General features: G+C 33.4%; 2 protein-coding genes across 2 annotated transcripts; one reads left to right on the forward strand and one right to left on the reverse strand.

Annotated features, from left to right (window-relative positions):
• The first annotated feature begins 2,258 nt into the window (after nt 1–2,258).
• Nucleotides 2,259–2,801, forward strand: LOC146919249 (nuclear/nucleolar GTPase 2-like). The gene is made up of 2 exons (XM_085710691.1): nt 2,259–2,511; nt 2,689–2,801. The coding sequence occupies exons 1-2, from the start codon at nt 2,259–2,261 to the stop codon at nt 2,799–2,801; spliced, it is 366 nt and encodes a 121-aa protein (XP_085566817.1).
• A 1,580-nt stretch (nt 2,802–4,381) lies between these two features.
• On the reverse strand, nt 4,382–10,092 carry HMA5 (heavy metal atpase 5). Its single transcript, XM_085712533.1, has 6 exons — nt 9,735–10,092; nt 7,277–8,674; nt 6,888–7,142; nt 6,370–6,492; nt 5,672–6,148; nt 4,382–5,005 (listed from the first exon to the last, which is right to left on the reverse strand). The coding sequence occupies exons 1-6, from the start codon at nt 10,032–10,034 to the stop codon at nt 4,556–4,558; spliced, it is 3,003 nt and encodes a 1,000-aa protein (XP_085568659.1). The 5' UTR covers nt 10,035–10,092; the 3' UTR covers nt 4,382–4,555.
• Between the last annotated feature and the right edge of the window lie 6,667 nt (nt 10,093–16,759).

Consider the following 16,759-nt stretch of genomic DNA (forward strand, 5'->3'; position numbering starts at 1 on the left):
CAAGGCTCCGTCGATTTCATCTTCGGCCATGAGAGATCCCTTTACGAGGTATGCTTCCATTACAATTATTATAGGATCTTTAAAATTCATGCTTGTGTCACCATGATTGTGTTTAAATTCATTGAATAATTGATGTATCTGATCTATAGTATAGACTAGATATACATAAATTTTTCAATGAACGTAAAAAGTAAATTGTTGTTTATAATAGTGACCGGATGAAGTATGAAGTATTCTTTTACATGTTAATGTAACTACGAGATTGGAAATCAAATCGTCAAGCTCACACTACACAAGCTTTTACTCAGGCTCAAAGAGAAAGCATTATATGGCAGAAACCAATGAAATGTTGAGTGAAATGTAATATTGATGCAATCTTTTTATTTTCCTCATAACAAAGTTGGTCTTTCCAAAAAAAAAAATGGTCTTGGAATTTGCATTAGGGATAAAACAAGTGCCTTTGTGTTGGCTAAAACAGAGTGGCTCACATGAAAATGTGACGTGCATGTTGGAAAAGCACTTGATCTACTCTCGAATCTTAAATGGGTGCATGAGCTATATTTGGGACCAATTGATTTTGAACTTGATTCAAAGAAGGTGGTTTGCAATTTTTTCTCAAGGTGTTATTCATAGTATCGCTTACTGTAAATCTATTTTTTTCTCAACATTATAGAAACTATAACGTGGAGTTTGTGCGAAGACAGCCAAATGAGGTTTCCCATAATTAGGCAAAGGTGGCCACATTTTCCGTCAGTTTCCAGGTCTTGGATGATACATCAAGTTATATTGAACACATTTTGATTAATTAATGAAATACTATAAGTTTTTTTTTTTGCCTAAAAAAAAGCTTTTTTAAAAAAGCTTAATAACATTATTTGTTATATCATCAAATACTCCATATTATATAAAAAAAAAAAAAACAGCGCACAAAAAACAACAACAGATACTAACATGTCCATCTTTCCACTTTATTATTGCGCTTACGTGTATATCCGTGTGCCCTAATTATTATTTTTTGAAAGAATTCGTGTGCACTAATATGTCCCTATATCCGCTTTTCGTTATGTTTAATTGTATATTATGTGCATTAACGTATCCATATGCCTTCTTTTTCCTTTCACTTAATTGTATATTTATTTTAAGGCATCTGATTAATTGCATATTTATTTTTTAACATTTGATTACGAAAAATTTGATATATACCACAATCAAATATTTTGATAAATAATATTAAATAAGCTCTCTTTATAATGTCTGATATTTTTTTTTTTAAGAAACTAAATTAACCCACCTAAATTGGCACCAAAGCTCTCTTTATATTTTTTAACATTTGATTACGAAAAATTTGATATATACCACAATCAAATATTTTGATAAATAATATTAAATAAGCTCTCTTTATAATGTCTGATATTTTTTTTTTTAAGAAACTAAATTAACCCACCTAAATTGGCACCAGAGAGAATGTCTGATATTTTTTTTTTTAAGAAACTAAATTAACCCATCTAAATTGGCACCAGATAGAATCGAACCTAAGAACTTAACGAGGAGCACACTCCCAGGTCCCAAGTCAATACCACTAGACCAATGCAAGTGGGTTTATATAATGTCTGATATTGTTGCTATTGTGGTGGGAATGTTCTTATTGTAGTGAGATTGTTTATATAATATTATAAATAAGACAAAACCACATATACAACGGTTTAAATAAAGGATATAAATAAAAGAAAAAATGATTTGTATTAAATTCGAGTTAAATTTTAAGTTGAACTAATTTTTGTCCAGTCGAGCTCAGACAATTTTGAATCGATTCAAGTCAACTACATCCATGTATGTTCCAAAGAAACTAACATATGATAATCACGTTTTTTTTAGAAAATTCGTGTTATTTTATAAATCAACAAAACGTGGATATAATTATATATGCATTAATAAAAATTATTCATTTGTCAAAAAAAAATTATTCATTTGTGTCTCATAAGTCCTAGCTTAAAAAAAAAAAATTATTCATTTGTGTCTCATAAGTCCTAGCTTAAAATGCCGAAATTGTTAGACAGAACGTCATGACCAGGTTTCGAACCCCGATACCTCCACTTTGTGTGTGTGAGTTTACGATGGCTCTGCTATTTATATACCCAAAAAAAAATCTTAAAAAAAGTCGAACCTAAAACGTGCTCTCCACGGTTTTTATAGACTGCAAGCCCTAATTGCTTGGCGGCAAGAAACCCAACTCCCACAACTCAGCCATTCTCTCTGCAATGTCGAAGAAGAAACAGAGAAATGCCAAGAAAAAAGTGAGAAAGGTTAACGTCTCTGGAAAACCAAAGCACTCCCTTGACGTCAACCGGAGCAATGTCGCTAAAAAAGAGTCGCGGTCTGCTGCCACCGTTCGCCGTCTTAAAATGTACAAAACCAAACCCGTTCGTAACAGTAGGGGAAAAGTCTTACGCAACGAGTTTCAATCCAAGGATCTCCCCAGCACAAGAATTCAACCCGATCCTCGTTGGTTCGGTTAGTCCAATTTCACCTCATAAAAATTCTATCAATTAATTATGTCTACATACATAAATTTTTAAACTACCTCTTTGCTTATATTTCATTCTGGAGGGGATTATCAATTATGATTCTTCAAATTCAACATGTGAGTTTCATTGTTTCTATTTTTTGTTTTGGTTTTGTGATTTGTAGAGAATACTCGTGTTGTGGATCAGAAAAAGCTTGAGTTTTTGAGAGAAGAAATGGAGAAACATAGGTCAAACAATTATAATGTTATTATCAAGGGGAAGAATTTGCCGATGTGATTTTTCAAATGATCACCAGAAGGTTTGTTTCTTCGGCTGCTTATTCATTTGATTGGATTTTGTATTGTTATATATCATGAATTGCCATTCTTGACTATGTTGTATCTAAAGTGAAGTAACTTCTATGTTATGATGTTTGAATCATTGCTATGTATTATTATATTAATAATTGAAATGTTCAGTCATGAGTAACTTGAAATTGTATCGTGATTGTGATTATGTGAACAGTGTATTTTTGTGCCGCGAAAATTGCTAAACTGCACGAGATGTATTTGTCTTGCCACCCGCACGACTTTGTTTTCCACCTGGACACACTTTCTGATTTTTTTTCATTTATTTTAATTAAAATTTATTTAAACAATGGAAATGTGCCACGTATATGTCGTGTGAATCGTGGTGCATATAGTGTCGTGGGCTTTAGCATTGCTCTTTGTGCCGCAATGTGTCAAAATTGCACGTTATGAACATGTCTAACTCATGTCGATGATAGTCCTCAAATAATAAGTAATTTAATTTGAAATTGTGTTGTAACTATGTGAACAATGTATGTGTCAAAATTGCACATTATGAATATGTCTAACTCATGTCGGTGATAGTCCTCAAATAAGATATGACTTAGAATTATGAGGAGAGGAAGACAAGTGTCATGATCTATTACTTAGTGTAAACGTGCATATCATGTTAGTGAATATTCGAAATTTTTGACTCCAATGTTAGAGGAATACAACAAACAACAAAATCTGATGGGGAATACAACTGCGTTTCCTTACCAGGTGTTATAGAATAGTTTGGTACTACATGTCATACGAAGTATCATTAAGAAAATGTAGTTTTGGGGCAGTTTGAGAGGTTTTAGGGACTGTTTGGTTTGGGGTCGGGTGCTGCAGTGACTTCGGCTCTGTCTTCATGACAGGTGCTGTTTGTGGGCTGTGCAGCAGCTGTTTTCTGCTGTTTGTTTCGGGTTACCGTTTTAGGGCCCTCTGTATCTGTTCTTGTTCACCATTTTGTACTTGTATAATTTTTGGTGGTTTTAATAAATAAGCTGATTCAAAAAAAATAATTAAGAAAATGTGCGTATCAAGAGTCTTGCTTATACATGATATGTGTTTGTGTTGTGAAGCATTGATTATGTTGCTAAATGTGAATATGTGACTACTTGTGCATGTTTGCTCTATTTATTATTATGTTTTACCTGATTACTCTCGCAGGCTGCAGGTGACACAGAGAGACGAAGCATCATTTGGGTTTTACGTTTACTTGGCGACTTTGCTATTTTGGTTATGTTTTATTGACTTGCATGTCAAGTACTTTATATTGAGATTTTACCTCGTTCTAATAGGGGACAACGAGGTTGTTTGCTTATTTTATCGTCGGTATTTTCTAAACTATTTAACCATGTCTGAATTTCTTCAGAATTATTCCACATTAATGAAATATTTATGTTTTATTTTATTGAAACTTTCAAAATATGAATTGGGTTGTGAAATGAGAGATTCTATGAAGTTGAACCAAACATGTCATTCTTAAAAACAACCAATCAAAAAATTATAAATAATAAATTAGCAGTAAAAAAGAAAACATTGAACAGATAAAATATGAGAACTGGAAACCAAGTTGTTTTCTGCTTACATCCTTCATTAACTTCTTATCATAGCATGATTACACACCTAACTTAAAATAAAATATCACATATGTACAACAATCTACACCTAGCTGCACACAGTAGAAATAGAATAGCTAATTTAAAACTCTCTTCAATCATCATGTATGATCAAAGGATCACTCGATGTCTCGATCAATATGGCCCCTATGTCAAGGCTGTTCAGCTTCTTGGGTCTCTTGTAATATTTCAACAACAGAGAACAGCAAACAACACTGACAGAAGAAGCAGCCATAGCAGCTCCAGCGATCCAAGGCGGCAACCGAAAGCCTGTAGAAGGGAAAAGAACTCCAGCTGCTATTGGAATGCCAAGCAAATTATAACCCAAAGCCCAAACATAATTGAGGCGTATACGAAATAAAGTTTTTCTTGAAAGATCAATGGCAGTTATGACATCCTCCAAGTTGCTCTTCATTAGTACAATATCAGCTGCCTCAATAGCAATGTCTGTGCCAGCACCTATTGCCATTCCCACGTCTGCTGCTACAAGTGCAGGTGAATCATTGATACCGTCGCCTACCATAGCCACCGTGTACCCAGAAGCCTGAAAAAGAAGAAAATGTATGTATGTTAGTGTTACTACATACAGCTTCAGTGAAAGTGAGCTATGAAACACAAACACCAGACATGATAGTGGCACCGATACATCAACACATTAATAATAATTAGACAAAATAGTATAAATTCCTAACACGCTTTCAATATGAATTGTCGGTGCTACGTTAAAAGTGAGACTCATTCAAACTTAGTCAAGCTGAACTTTGTAGTGAGACTCAAGCTAATTTATATAATATGAACTAGACAGAAGTTTTTGATATAAACTATAAAGGCTAGGAACAGAAGGATAATACGGATTTCTTGGACACTTTCTATAAAAGAGAAAAATAACTGTGCGGTCAGAGCTTAAAAAAACAAGTGCTATTATTTTCTATTTCAAGGATTAAAATCTATGTCATGGTTCATTGTCACCTCCTAAATGATGTGATCATTAGTACCTATAGAATTATAGATAATTGAATAAATCTTCTAGAATCTAGATTCATTAATTGTATTTGGCTAGGATAGTTACTGCATAAGATAAAGAAGTCATACTTGATTTCAGGAGATGATAGTTGTCAGGCAGAGATAAGATTATACTAGACTTATCTATTTTGAACTTGCTGTCAGACTTGTTTAGAATCAATCTAAGCATGACAATAGTTTACAGTACCTGCAAGTTTTTCACTTTATCTGCTTTCTGATCCGGTTTGGCTTCAGCAATAACATCATCAATTCCAACTTCCCTTGCAATGGAATTAGCAGTTCCCCAGTTGTCTCCAGTCACCATGATGCTCCTAATTTTCATAGACTTTAGAATGGAAATCACTTCTTGAGCACCTGGTTTCAGTGGATCAGATATTGCTAAAACCCCAGCTACTTCCCCATTTATAGATACTAAAATTCCTGTTTGAGCCATGTTTTCGGCTTCGGCAAGTAGATCTTCAGCAACAGCAGGAATTGCAATATTATGGTCAACCATCAAGCCCTTATTACCGACCATTATTTCCTTGTTACGAACAGTGGCCTTTACTCCATGTCCAGTAATGGAAACAAAATCTCGTGCTTCTGGCCAAGAAGGGTTCTCTTCATCTTTAAATTTTTTGGCATACTCAACAACGGCCTTAGCTAGTGGATGTTCACTGTTCACCTGAGATGGATAAACAACAGTTCGAACGATCAATTCAAATTGTTTATGACATACATATGCACCTATAGTCCATGAACAGTACAATAACTTGAGCAAGTAACACATCAAATTGAATGATCATTATAATAACAATAAAAAACTTAACTGCAAAACAACTACTATTTTCTATAACTGTTACTGAGGCTCAGCCTTTTAGAAGGAGATGGGGGACATGTGCTTACCTCAGCTGCAGCAACAAGTTCATAGAATTCCCGGAGTACCATTTTTGTCAATAGTTTTGTATTTACTATCACTGGCTTCCCAATAGTAAGAGTACCGGTCTTGTCAAAAACAATGCAGTTTACCTACAACAAGACAGTCACAAACATATTCAAATGGAACTCTAAATCCACAAAAAAAGTAAAACCATGAATAGTTTTATAGATAGTTTTCATATGCTGCAACAAGTATCCAAGGAACACTTTCTCCATTTTTAACATTATATTCAAAGTTGTGAGAGATAGAATGAACATATTGATATTCAATAACACTATCTTTTAATCTATCATTAACAAACACCGGTTCTTCATATCAAATGAACATGGTATAAAATATAAACATTACAACTCTTCTCCTAAACATATATGACAAATGGACTAATTGGCAGAAATGGCCATCATTGTTCAATTTTTAGCCAACCAACATTCACAGAAAATCCATGATTCAAGGAGCTAATCTAATTCTAAGGACAAATGCTGACCTTATGTGCACTTTCCAAAGCTTGCCCTCCTTTGATCAATACACCCTGAGATGCACCAACTCCAGTGCCAACCATAACAGCAGTAGGTGTGGCTAAACCCAAAGCACAAGGGCAGGCAATAACCATGACAGATATTCCAAACTGCAGAGCAAGCTCAAAGCTGTCCATGGAAGACGGTATCCAGGATTTCGGGTAAGCATGATATTTTCCAGCTAAGAACCAGGCAAGCCAAGTTGAAAATGAGATCAAGATCACCTACAAAGCGATAGAAGATTAATGTCACTGACATGTAAGTAGGTCTTCTATAGATTATTCTTCTAAAAATCAAGAAAATTGAATAGAAAAGGTTAATAAACTCATATCATTATAATATGCTATAATATAATTACCAAAGGCACAAAGTATTTGGAAATGCGATCAGCAAACTTCTGGACAGGAGCTTTAGCCATTTGAGCTGACTCAACAAGTCTAACAATCTGTGAAAGAGCACTTTCTGATCCAACCTTCGTTGCCTTAACATGCAAGACACCATTCTCATTCAAAGTTCCACCGATAACAGTATCACCTTTCCTCTTAGACACAGGACGTGCCTCACCAGTTATCATACTCTCATTCACATGACTCTGTCCCCAAACAACAAGCCCATCAGAAGCAACTTTTGCACCCGGAATAATCTTAATCACATCATTCTTCTGAACCAACCTACTATCAATTTCTTCCTCCCCAACAACATTCCCTTCGCCATCCAAACTCAACAATATAGCAGTATCAGGTGTCAAATTCATTAACTTTGCAATTGCATTTGATGTTTTCCCCTTAGCTAAAACCTCAAGATACTTTCCTAATAGAATAAACGAAATAAGCATCGCACTAGTCTCAAAGAAATCAGTACCTTCAAAAACCTTAGAAGTAGCAGCTCTCAAAACAGAATAAACAGAATAGAAATAAGCTGCATTTGTTCCCAGTGCTATCAGCACATCCATATTAGCAGAGCCACGGCGCAATGATTTATAAGCACCAATATAAAATCGCCACCCGAAAATGAACTGCACCGGTGTTGCAAGCACCCAACGAATAACCTCTCCAATGGTAAGCATCTTCACGATTTTTGAATCCAATAAACCTTTTATTCCAGGTATATACATAAACACCATGGAGGTTAGAAAAACTGGAATAGTAAACACCAAACTCCATAAAAAAGATTTGTAATAGCTTTTAATTTCCTTTTTTCTATGAGCATCTCTTCTTCCACCTTCACCAGGAAATATTTTCGCCTTCAAATTTCCATTACTAGTTTCTACAATCACATTAATGAAATCCCTTGGCCCTGTTATGTCTTGTTTATAAGAAAGCGAAATTTTGTTGAATTCGAGATTTGTATGTAATTCTAAAACTCCAGGGAGTGATCGAAGAGAATCTTCGACGAGTTTGATCATGGCATTATTGTTGAGATCACCTTCCACGTGGAGATCGATTTTGCTTAAGTCTTCACTTGAACTAATGAGTGTTGCTTCAAATCCAGCTTCATCTACAGCTTCCAAGATTTGGCTATGAGTAATGATGTTTGGATTGTAATGAACTTGAGCCTCTTCTGTTGCTAAAGCTACTTGGGCTCCAACAACTCCAGGAAGGGCTTTTAGAGCTGATTCAACCGCGGTGGAACACGACGTGCATGTCATTCCTTTTATTTGTATACGGCATACTTGAATAGTGTTCTCATTCGTTACATCTGTTAATAATGCCGCGTCAAATCCAGCGTCTTCAATTGCCTCACAAATAGCCTCCTCCTATGAAAATAAAATTAAATAAAAAAATTGTTATAACATCAACTTGTAACAGAAGATAAAAGAAACAATAGAAACAACAAAACACAAGCAAAACGCAACAATGTTGGTTACAAAGTTCAACCTAGTATGCCAACGTCTCCAACTATAGAGCAGTTTGTAATTCTGTCTGATAGTAAATGAATTAGAGTTTTCAGTGCTACAACTCATATATAAATACTACGGTCCATATTACAAGAATCAGAAGCGGAGCTAGGCTTTTGAGCCTAGAACTTAAAAAGAAATGCAAATATACCCTTATAATTTGCATTTTGAACCCCTAATTTGTTTTTGCACCGCTGGACAAAAGGTCAAGAACTAAAAAATTTGAACACCAAGATTAGATTTCTGGCTTTGCCACTAACACGAATACTCAACACACAAAAAAACATGTATCGGATTCGTGTTACTATATATTATAACTAACATTTATATCTAATAGACTAAATTATATTAGGGGTTCTTTAAGTTTGAGGTTTGTAACAAATATGTCCTTTAAGTTATTTTGGTCACACATAAGTCATTTAAGTTTGTAAATGTTTTTAATTTAGTCCTTTTGTTAACTAAACGTTACAAAAACAATGATGTGGTAGTTAAGTATATGATGTGCCATGTATCCTTATCAGATATCTTAGAACATTAAACAATCTAAGAGCATCTATCCTTGCAACCAACTCTGACCCTCTCATTGTCATTCTTCATGAACCTCAAATCGAAGCCATTATACACAAAATATTCCTTGAACTCTTCCTTTGATGAGAATTTACATCCTAATGTCCATCATTTACAAACTTAACTACCACATCACAGACTTAATTGTCACATCATCGTTTTTGTTACGTTTGGTTAACAAAATGAGTAAATTGAAAACGTTTACAAACTTAAATGATTTATGATGTAATTTAACTATCTAATAACATGAGTAAAGATAATATTAAAGCAATTTCACGAATAAAAGCAACAAAGATTGAATCTCATTAAACTGCACAAAATGAATAAAAGAGGGGTGCAGAAAGTTAGTTACGTTAACAAAAGAAGGGTGAAAGATGACGCGGGCACGGTTATTAAGTACATCAACAACAGCTTCATGAATTCCATGTAGCCGTTTAATGGATTTCTCCACGGATCCAGCACAAGCAGAGCAAGTCATTCCATGAACAGAGAAAAGTCCGGTGACCTTCGAAACCTCCATGGCAGAGGCGGGGCCGGTACTGGTCCCCGCCTCGTCTTTGGGATAAGAAGGCATTGAAGGGTAGTGAGATCGAGGTGAAAGATTGTGCCATCCTTCGTTTCGAAAACAGGCTAAGGATAATAGCTTCGCCATTGATGTTGTTATTTTTTTGCCGCCACCAAAGTATGAAATGAAATGAATTAAAGTCGGTGTCTTTTTGATTTAAAAAGTTGGTATTTGTAATAGGTGGCGTGGCGTAGCGCCAAACATGTTTTAAAATGGGGTTACGTCTTTGTCTATGGTTTATGAATGTGGATTTTGATCAATCTAACGGTGATATTCGCTTTGACTTACGTTTGTTGTGTTGTTGGGTGGGTGGGTCCTTATTTACGTGAGATTAACGCGACATTTGGGTTTAATCAATCCTTACCCACTAGAAAATAGAAATGGTGATTTAATAAATCTAAAGAGGATTGACTAAAAATTAAATAAATGATTAGGTCACCACTAAGTACTAACGTGGGTTGAGATTTGAAATTCATATCCCCCGAATTCGGGTTTTCGTGGAAAATAGTCCAACTTATAGTAAAATTTTAATAATGAAACTATTAAGAACAAATAGAACCTGGATTGAATTGTGTTATATATACATGGTAAAATATTTTAACATTTTATGCGTGTTATTATGAGTTCCATTTAATCTAGATAAAGTCTTATCTTCTATCGTGTGTGTTATTGTGATACTATGCTATGTTCATTGGTAATTTGGTTGGCATCTTCGGTTACATACTTTATCTTTGTAGAATCGGGAAAGGAGTGATATGATGGATCAAGATGAAAGTATAAACATTAGAATGTTGAGTCATGAGGAGAGCATGGACGAACGTTCACATCGAGGTTAAAGTAACCATATAAGTGAGAGATACGTCACATTCTTACTAAAAACCTTAAGATAATAAGTTTATGGGTCATCTCACTTGTAAAGTGTTCAACATTTACTTTTCTATCCAATATAGGATATAATTACTCACACTTGCACACAACATAGAAAACTCGTTTCAATTGACAAAGACATAAGGTAAGATTCTCTTCTGTGTAATTTACACATGAAAGAGAATAAAGTGTGATATTTCACCATTCATTAAGAGGGAGAAATACTTAAATTATTTAGATGAAATGAATTTGAATGGTGATAGATTATATTTACTTTTCATTGCGTACATTATACATCAATTCCCATGTGGACCATGATCATATATTTTTCTTTATTATAATTTTTTGGTGAAATTTGTCTTCATTTGAAGCTTTCAATAATTTTTCTTTTGAAAAATAATAACAACCCCACCCCCACTTCTTGTCAAAAAAAAAACCCCACCCCCACTTTTTTTTCTTTCTCAAATGACATATTAATACTTTTTTATTACAAGATATGTTCTTGTTTTACTACGTTAGAAAAAGACCCAAATGATGAATATGTTGTGAAAGGTGGTAAATGTTTGGATTTCTTAATCATTTAATTTATTGATATGTATTTAACGAGTGAACGTAGAAAAATCATGCCATTATAGTGTCATTGATCATACTCATTGGACAGGAAAAGAAAATATAGAAATATTGATGAGCTAAAAGCTCATGAAAAATCATATTGATTTTTAAAAGATAGTGATTTGTGTACACAAAAGTTTTTTTTTTTTGAGGAAATGTACACAAAAGTTTTTTGTCTAACATGTGCAATATTGCACATGTTAAGGTAACTAAAAGTAGCAAGTTTTTATTGAAATCAACAATTATTTAACAAAAAGTTATATATTTAATACAAAATGTTCAAGTTCCAATGCAAAGTTACTATATTAAATTTTTTAACATGTGCAAATTTGCACATGATAAAAAAACCCTTAACAAAATTAACTAATTGAATAACTAATCTTAATTAACCCAATTATTACTTATGGTATTTCCGTAACCGATTTGTAGAGATGCATAGACATAAAAAAAAAAAAAAAATCATTTCTTCCTTTCTCTCTCTCTCTCATTCTCAAACCCTAACCGTAGCTCCTTTCTTCTTCTTCTTCTTTTCAGAGAGGTGATTTAGGGTCAATTTTGACCCAAAAATCACCCCTCAGAACGACTTTGTTTGTTTTAATTTTTCGTCTTTGTGCTGTGTGTTTTTGATTTTCCGTCTTAGTGCGGTGTTTATTTGATTCAGGTTAGCTTTGAGGAAGTGCAGATCCGATCAATGACAATGACTTTGGCGTCGTTAACGTTGCAGATCCGGAGACATGAGTATAGTCATATTTGTAGGCATAGGTATTTTGCCGTTTTATGATATTAACATGGATGTTGTGAGTTTGTTCACAGATTCATCATTTTTGTTTCTGACGATTTTGGATTTGTATTGTATTGATGTACTTTATCAATTTGAATAAATGAATATCGTTTATTTTTGTCAAAAAAACCAATTATTACTTTTTGAAGAAATAACCAATTATTACTAACAAACTCCAATTATGTTGATAAAAAAAAAAATAGTCTTTGTAGTTGTCTACAAACAATACTTTGTTTTACCGTAAAGGAAGACTCAATGTTTGACATCTACATGTATAAAATATCATTGGTTAATAAAATTAATTCATACCAACAATGGATTAGAAAAAGTGGTAGAGGGTTTGGACCCTTAAGCAATGTATAGATCTCCTAAAATCACATTGTTTGTGGAAAATCACTACACTATTACTTAAATAAACACGTTTGGAAAAACAAAACTTGATAATTTTGTTTGTAAAAAAAAAAAAAAAACATGATAATTTTGTATATGTTGGACAAAGGTATACGGAACAAAAAAAGTATATTGTTGTTAATTGGAATTATTATCTTCTTGTTAAAAAAAATAATTGGAACCATTATCTAACGTTTTTTTAATGTTATTTTCTTGTCAATATCTCATTATTAGTATATTTGTAGATTTCTTGTTGGGGTGTGATTTTAGAAAGGGTTAAAATTGGTATTTTCTATGATTTATAAGGGTAGAAGTATAATTGATGGGGGGTAGGATAAAATTTCCCAAAGTTGACTTTTAGACTTAAGCAAACCCATTCGTTTGTCGGTTACGGCCCACAACCCAAATTATAATATTTAGGTCCTAATCATCTTAGCTGAGCATAATTAACAGAACCACTCGTAATACAAACCTATTCACTTCCTCAAAAAAAAAAAAATAATAATACAAACCTATTCACTGACCAAAACAATAAGAACAAGCCAAAAATCCTTAAGAACGTGTTTCACCTAGACACTTGATTTCATCTATGAGAACCTGACTCTATTATTCGACCATATACATCTTGAGATCAATATCAATCTTCTTTAAGAAAAATATAGTTTCGCTTATCAATGTTACATTGGAGGGCGAGGGGGCCTCAACTAATGTCAAACACATGGTAAGGTCCGGTGGCGGAGCCAGGATTTTTATAAAGTCCGGGCGAAAAAAAATTTGCAATACATTTATAGGGATTTACATAAGAAATTGCAAGCAAATAATAACAAATTTAAAGAAATTGCCTAATTTATAGGGGTTTATATAAGAAATTCAAGGGGATTTACATAAGAAATTGCAAAAAATTTGGGCCGGAGCCCGGGCGAGTGCCCGGGCTCGCCGGGCCTTAGAACCGCCTCTGGTAAGGTCGTAGAAGATTTTTATATAACAATAAAATTGCATCAAAGATTAAATTTAAACACCTGTGTCTTCACATTACTTTTGGGGTGGGGTTTAGTATGGGAATGAATACTTTTTTCCCATCATGGGAAAGTTGCACTTTTAGCCATTGATTTAATAGTTTTATATTTGAATGGTCAAGATTAATTACCTGGTAATGGTTGATACTTTTTGTTGGTTATTGTGTGACCAATATGTGGACCCCACGGAAATCATTTAATAACCAATAATCATTTGTTATATTTATTTATTTATTCAGTACAAAATAATGGGCCTTTGAAATTTCTTTTCGGCTTGTTGTTTCTTACCTAGCTAATTTCTTTTGGCCCCTTTGTTTTTACTTATTATATGTTGCTATATTAAATTAAATTTGAGAAGGAACTAAGTAATTTTTAAAATTTGATTAAAAATATAAATGATGTGAGACATAAAAATAAATCATGTGGACTATTATATTCAAATGCCAATTGTTGCTTCTGAGTAATTAAAAAAAAAAAATCACTTCACAATTTCCATATTGATTGACCACCGAATTAATAAATATTGAATCAACATTTTATTTTTACAATTTTATTTTGAAGTAATTTTTCCTAGAACTTTGAAATTGGATCTTTCGTTAGCAACTACTCCCTCCGGTCCCATTTATAAGAAACATTTGACTTTTTTGATTCATTGCATAAATGATGTATTTGGTCTATATTTTAGACAAGATTCATCAATTACTCAATGAATCTAAAAAGTCAAACTTTTCTTATAAATAGGACCGGAGGGAGTATTTAGCAAACATCATCTTATAAGACTTTATTATTACAAATCTGTGAAAACTGAAAACTGAAACTGAAAACATCATCTTATAAGACTTTATTATCATCAATTAACGAACTGATGGAAAAAGAGATCAAATCTGTGAAAACCGAAACTGAGATCCAGATTTTCAAAACACATAGAACTTATGAAGCAGATGTTCATTTACTTGAGAAGGAAAGCATTGGAAAATTAAATGAAATGGAAAATTATTTCAAAGTTGAAATCTGTCAAATTGGCAAAGGCTACGGTAGGAGACCTCTTTAGGTCTCCTACCGTAGGAGACTTGAACTTTTTTTTTTTTTGTTTGTTTGCAAAATAGATTTGAACCATTGGATATACTTAGAAGTATTTTAATGGTTGAGATTTGATTGTTTTGTCACCTCCAAGGATTCTAATTTTTTTTTTGGGTAGTGCCAAGGATTCTAATTTTTAAACATATATATTGATTTCAAAAATACAATTGATTTTTAAATCTCAATTAACAAAGGGTATTTTTGGCATTGTTGGAAAAATTATTTGTAAATCCCAGAACCAATCTTGAATAACGTGATGTCTCGTGATTCTCGAAGCTCAGGACCGGTTTGTTTGTGTTTTTGGCTGAGGAAGGAAGTAGAGGGTCTTTAGGATCGGGAGTTTCGGGAAGCAGCGGGAGAATCACCACCGCCGGTGGAGGGACAGTTTTTCTCCGACGGTTACTCCGTTTGTTGACGGTGTTATTTTTTAGTTTTTTTTTGGATCCGTCGGGTTTTGAAAAAGCGTCGACGTCGGAGACGGTGCATATGGTTTAGGGGCGATAGGACGAAACCTTAACATGATTCTGTCCGCTTTGGACATTTCGAAAGCTAGCTTCCATGGTGATGTGTTTGAGTTTGTGTGTGAAGTGAAAAGATAAAAGAATTTACTAAAGATAGAGAAATTAAACGAAGACAAGTTAGAGAAAAAGAATAACTTAAAAGGAATGGTGGTGCAATGGAGATTATATGGTGTTCTTGGATCAAAACGGTGGAGCAAATGATGGTGTTCAAGGAAGATCAAGTGGATGCTGTAACTGTAATCCAGATCTAAGTGTGGAAAATAAAATTTTATTTAAGAGGAAATGTCAAGATTGCCCTGCATTTATGTGAATTACTTAAATGTAATTTACCGCAACACTGTGTTATCAACGTACAGTTACCTACAAACATAGGTCACTTTAGTTCGTAAAAAAAAAAAAAAAAAATCAGTCTTTTATATAGTCTCCTACCGTAGGAGACCTATTCTTGTCTCCTACCCTAAACGGCACCAGTGTTCTGATATATTACTGAAGTGTTGTACTTAGTAAACAGGGTGGGGTACTAGAAAAAGCAAACAACATTAAAAAACAGTTTTTTATTTTTTCTTTTTTTTTCTCAGCCGGTTCATTCACTCCCACCTGTCCTGGAAAAGGACACTTTCCCATGGTGGGAAAAAAACTGTCCCTTCCCAAGCTAAACGCCACCTACTTTTGGATGTACTTATATAACACGTCTTAAAGTCAATATTAAGATGTTTGTACCAAAAAAAAAAGTCAATATAAGATGCATGTTTTGTGTAGATGATATAGTTCTACTCAGAAAGTCGAAGTACGTAGGAATAAAATGTGACGTTAGAGATTTATAGATTAACTTTAGAAATGATTAGCTTCCATCTGAACATAATCAAGATGGTGTATATGGAATATATTTATAGGAAAGGCAAAACAATTATAACTTAGTCTTACCGGTGAAAGTTGGAGATCATATTAGAGCACATATCACATAGTTAAAATATTTTGGGTCTATTGTACAAAATGATATAAAGGTATAATAAGATATAAACCATCGAATTCAAGTCAAGTGATTACAAGGGAGGAGAGTGTCAAGTGTTTTACGTGACATAAAAATACCATATAAACTCAAGTAAAAAAATTATCATACATTGTAAGATTGACAATGTTGTATCCAACATAGTATTAGCGGTGAAAAATCAACACAAAAATATAATACGTATAAAAGTGATGAGAATATTATATTGAATGTATGATAAAACTAGACAAGATAAAATTAAGAACGACAACATTAAAGGAAGAGTTGGGGTATTATGAATGAAAAAAAGATTGTGGAAACTATGTTTAGGTGGTATCATGCAATTACAAAAACAAAATACTATATATGACCAAAAAAAATGAGGGTTGCTTCAAAATTACACATATATTGTATCATCAGAGCAAAATGTATACATGTTGAATGAGTGTGAAATAACATCATGGAACCACTTGATAGTAGTGTACCAAACTCAAAAATGTTCTTTTAAAAAAGTAACCATTGAAGATGCTTTTAATGGAATAAGGTTCTGTTGTTGC

Source organism: Medicago sativa, chromosome 5, assembly GCF_051527215.1.
Source record: "Medicago sativa cultivar Bolivia chromosome 5, Bolivia_mono, whole genome shotgun sequence".
In the NCBI taxonomy this organism is placed as follows: Eukaryota; Viridiplantae; Streptophyta; class Magnoliopsida; order Fabales; family Fabaceae; genus Medicago; species Medicago sativa.

Excerpts from the sequence above, each read along its gene's own strand:
- LOC146919249 (XM_085710691.1), top strand. The coding sequence starts at position 2,259 with ATGTCGAAGAAGAAACAGAGAAATGCCAAGAAAAAAGTGAGAAAGGTT. Across the intron at positions 2,512-2,688 it reads ACCCGATCCTCGTTGGTTCG|AGAATACTCGTGTTGTGGAT; the intron begins GTTAGTCCAATT and ends TGTGATTTGTAG.
- HMA5 (XM_085712533.1), bottom strand. The coding sequence starts at position 10,034 with ATGGCGAAGCTATTATCCTTAGCCTGTTTTCGAAACGAAGGATGGCAC. Across the intron at positions 7,143-7,276 it reads CCAAATACTTTGTGCCTTTG|GTGATCTTGATCTCATTTTC; the intron begins GTAATTATATTA and ends ATCGCTTTGTAG. Across the intron at positions 6,493-6,887 it reads CTTTGGAAAGTGCACATAAG|GTAAACTGCATTGTTTTTGA; the intron begins GTCAGCATTTGT and ends GTCTTGTTGTAG.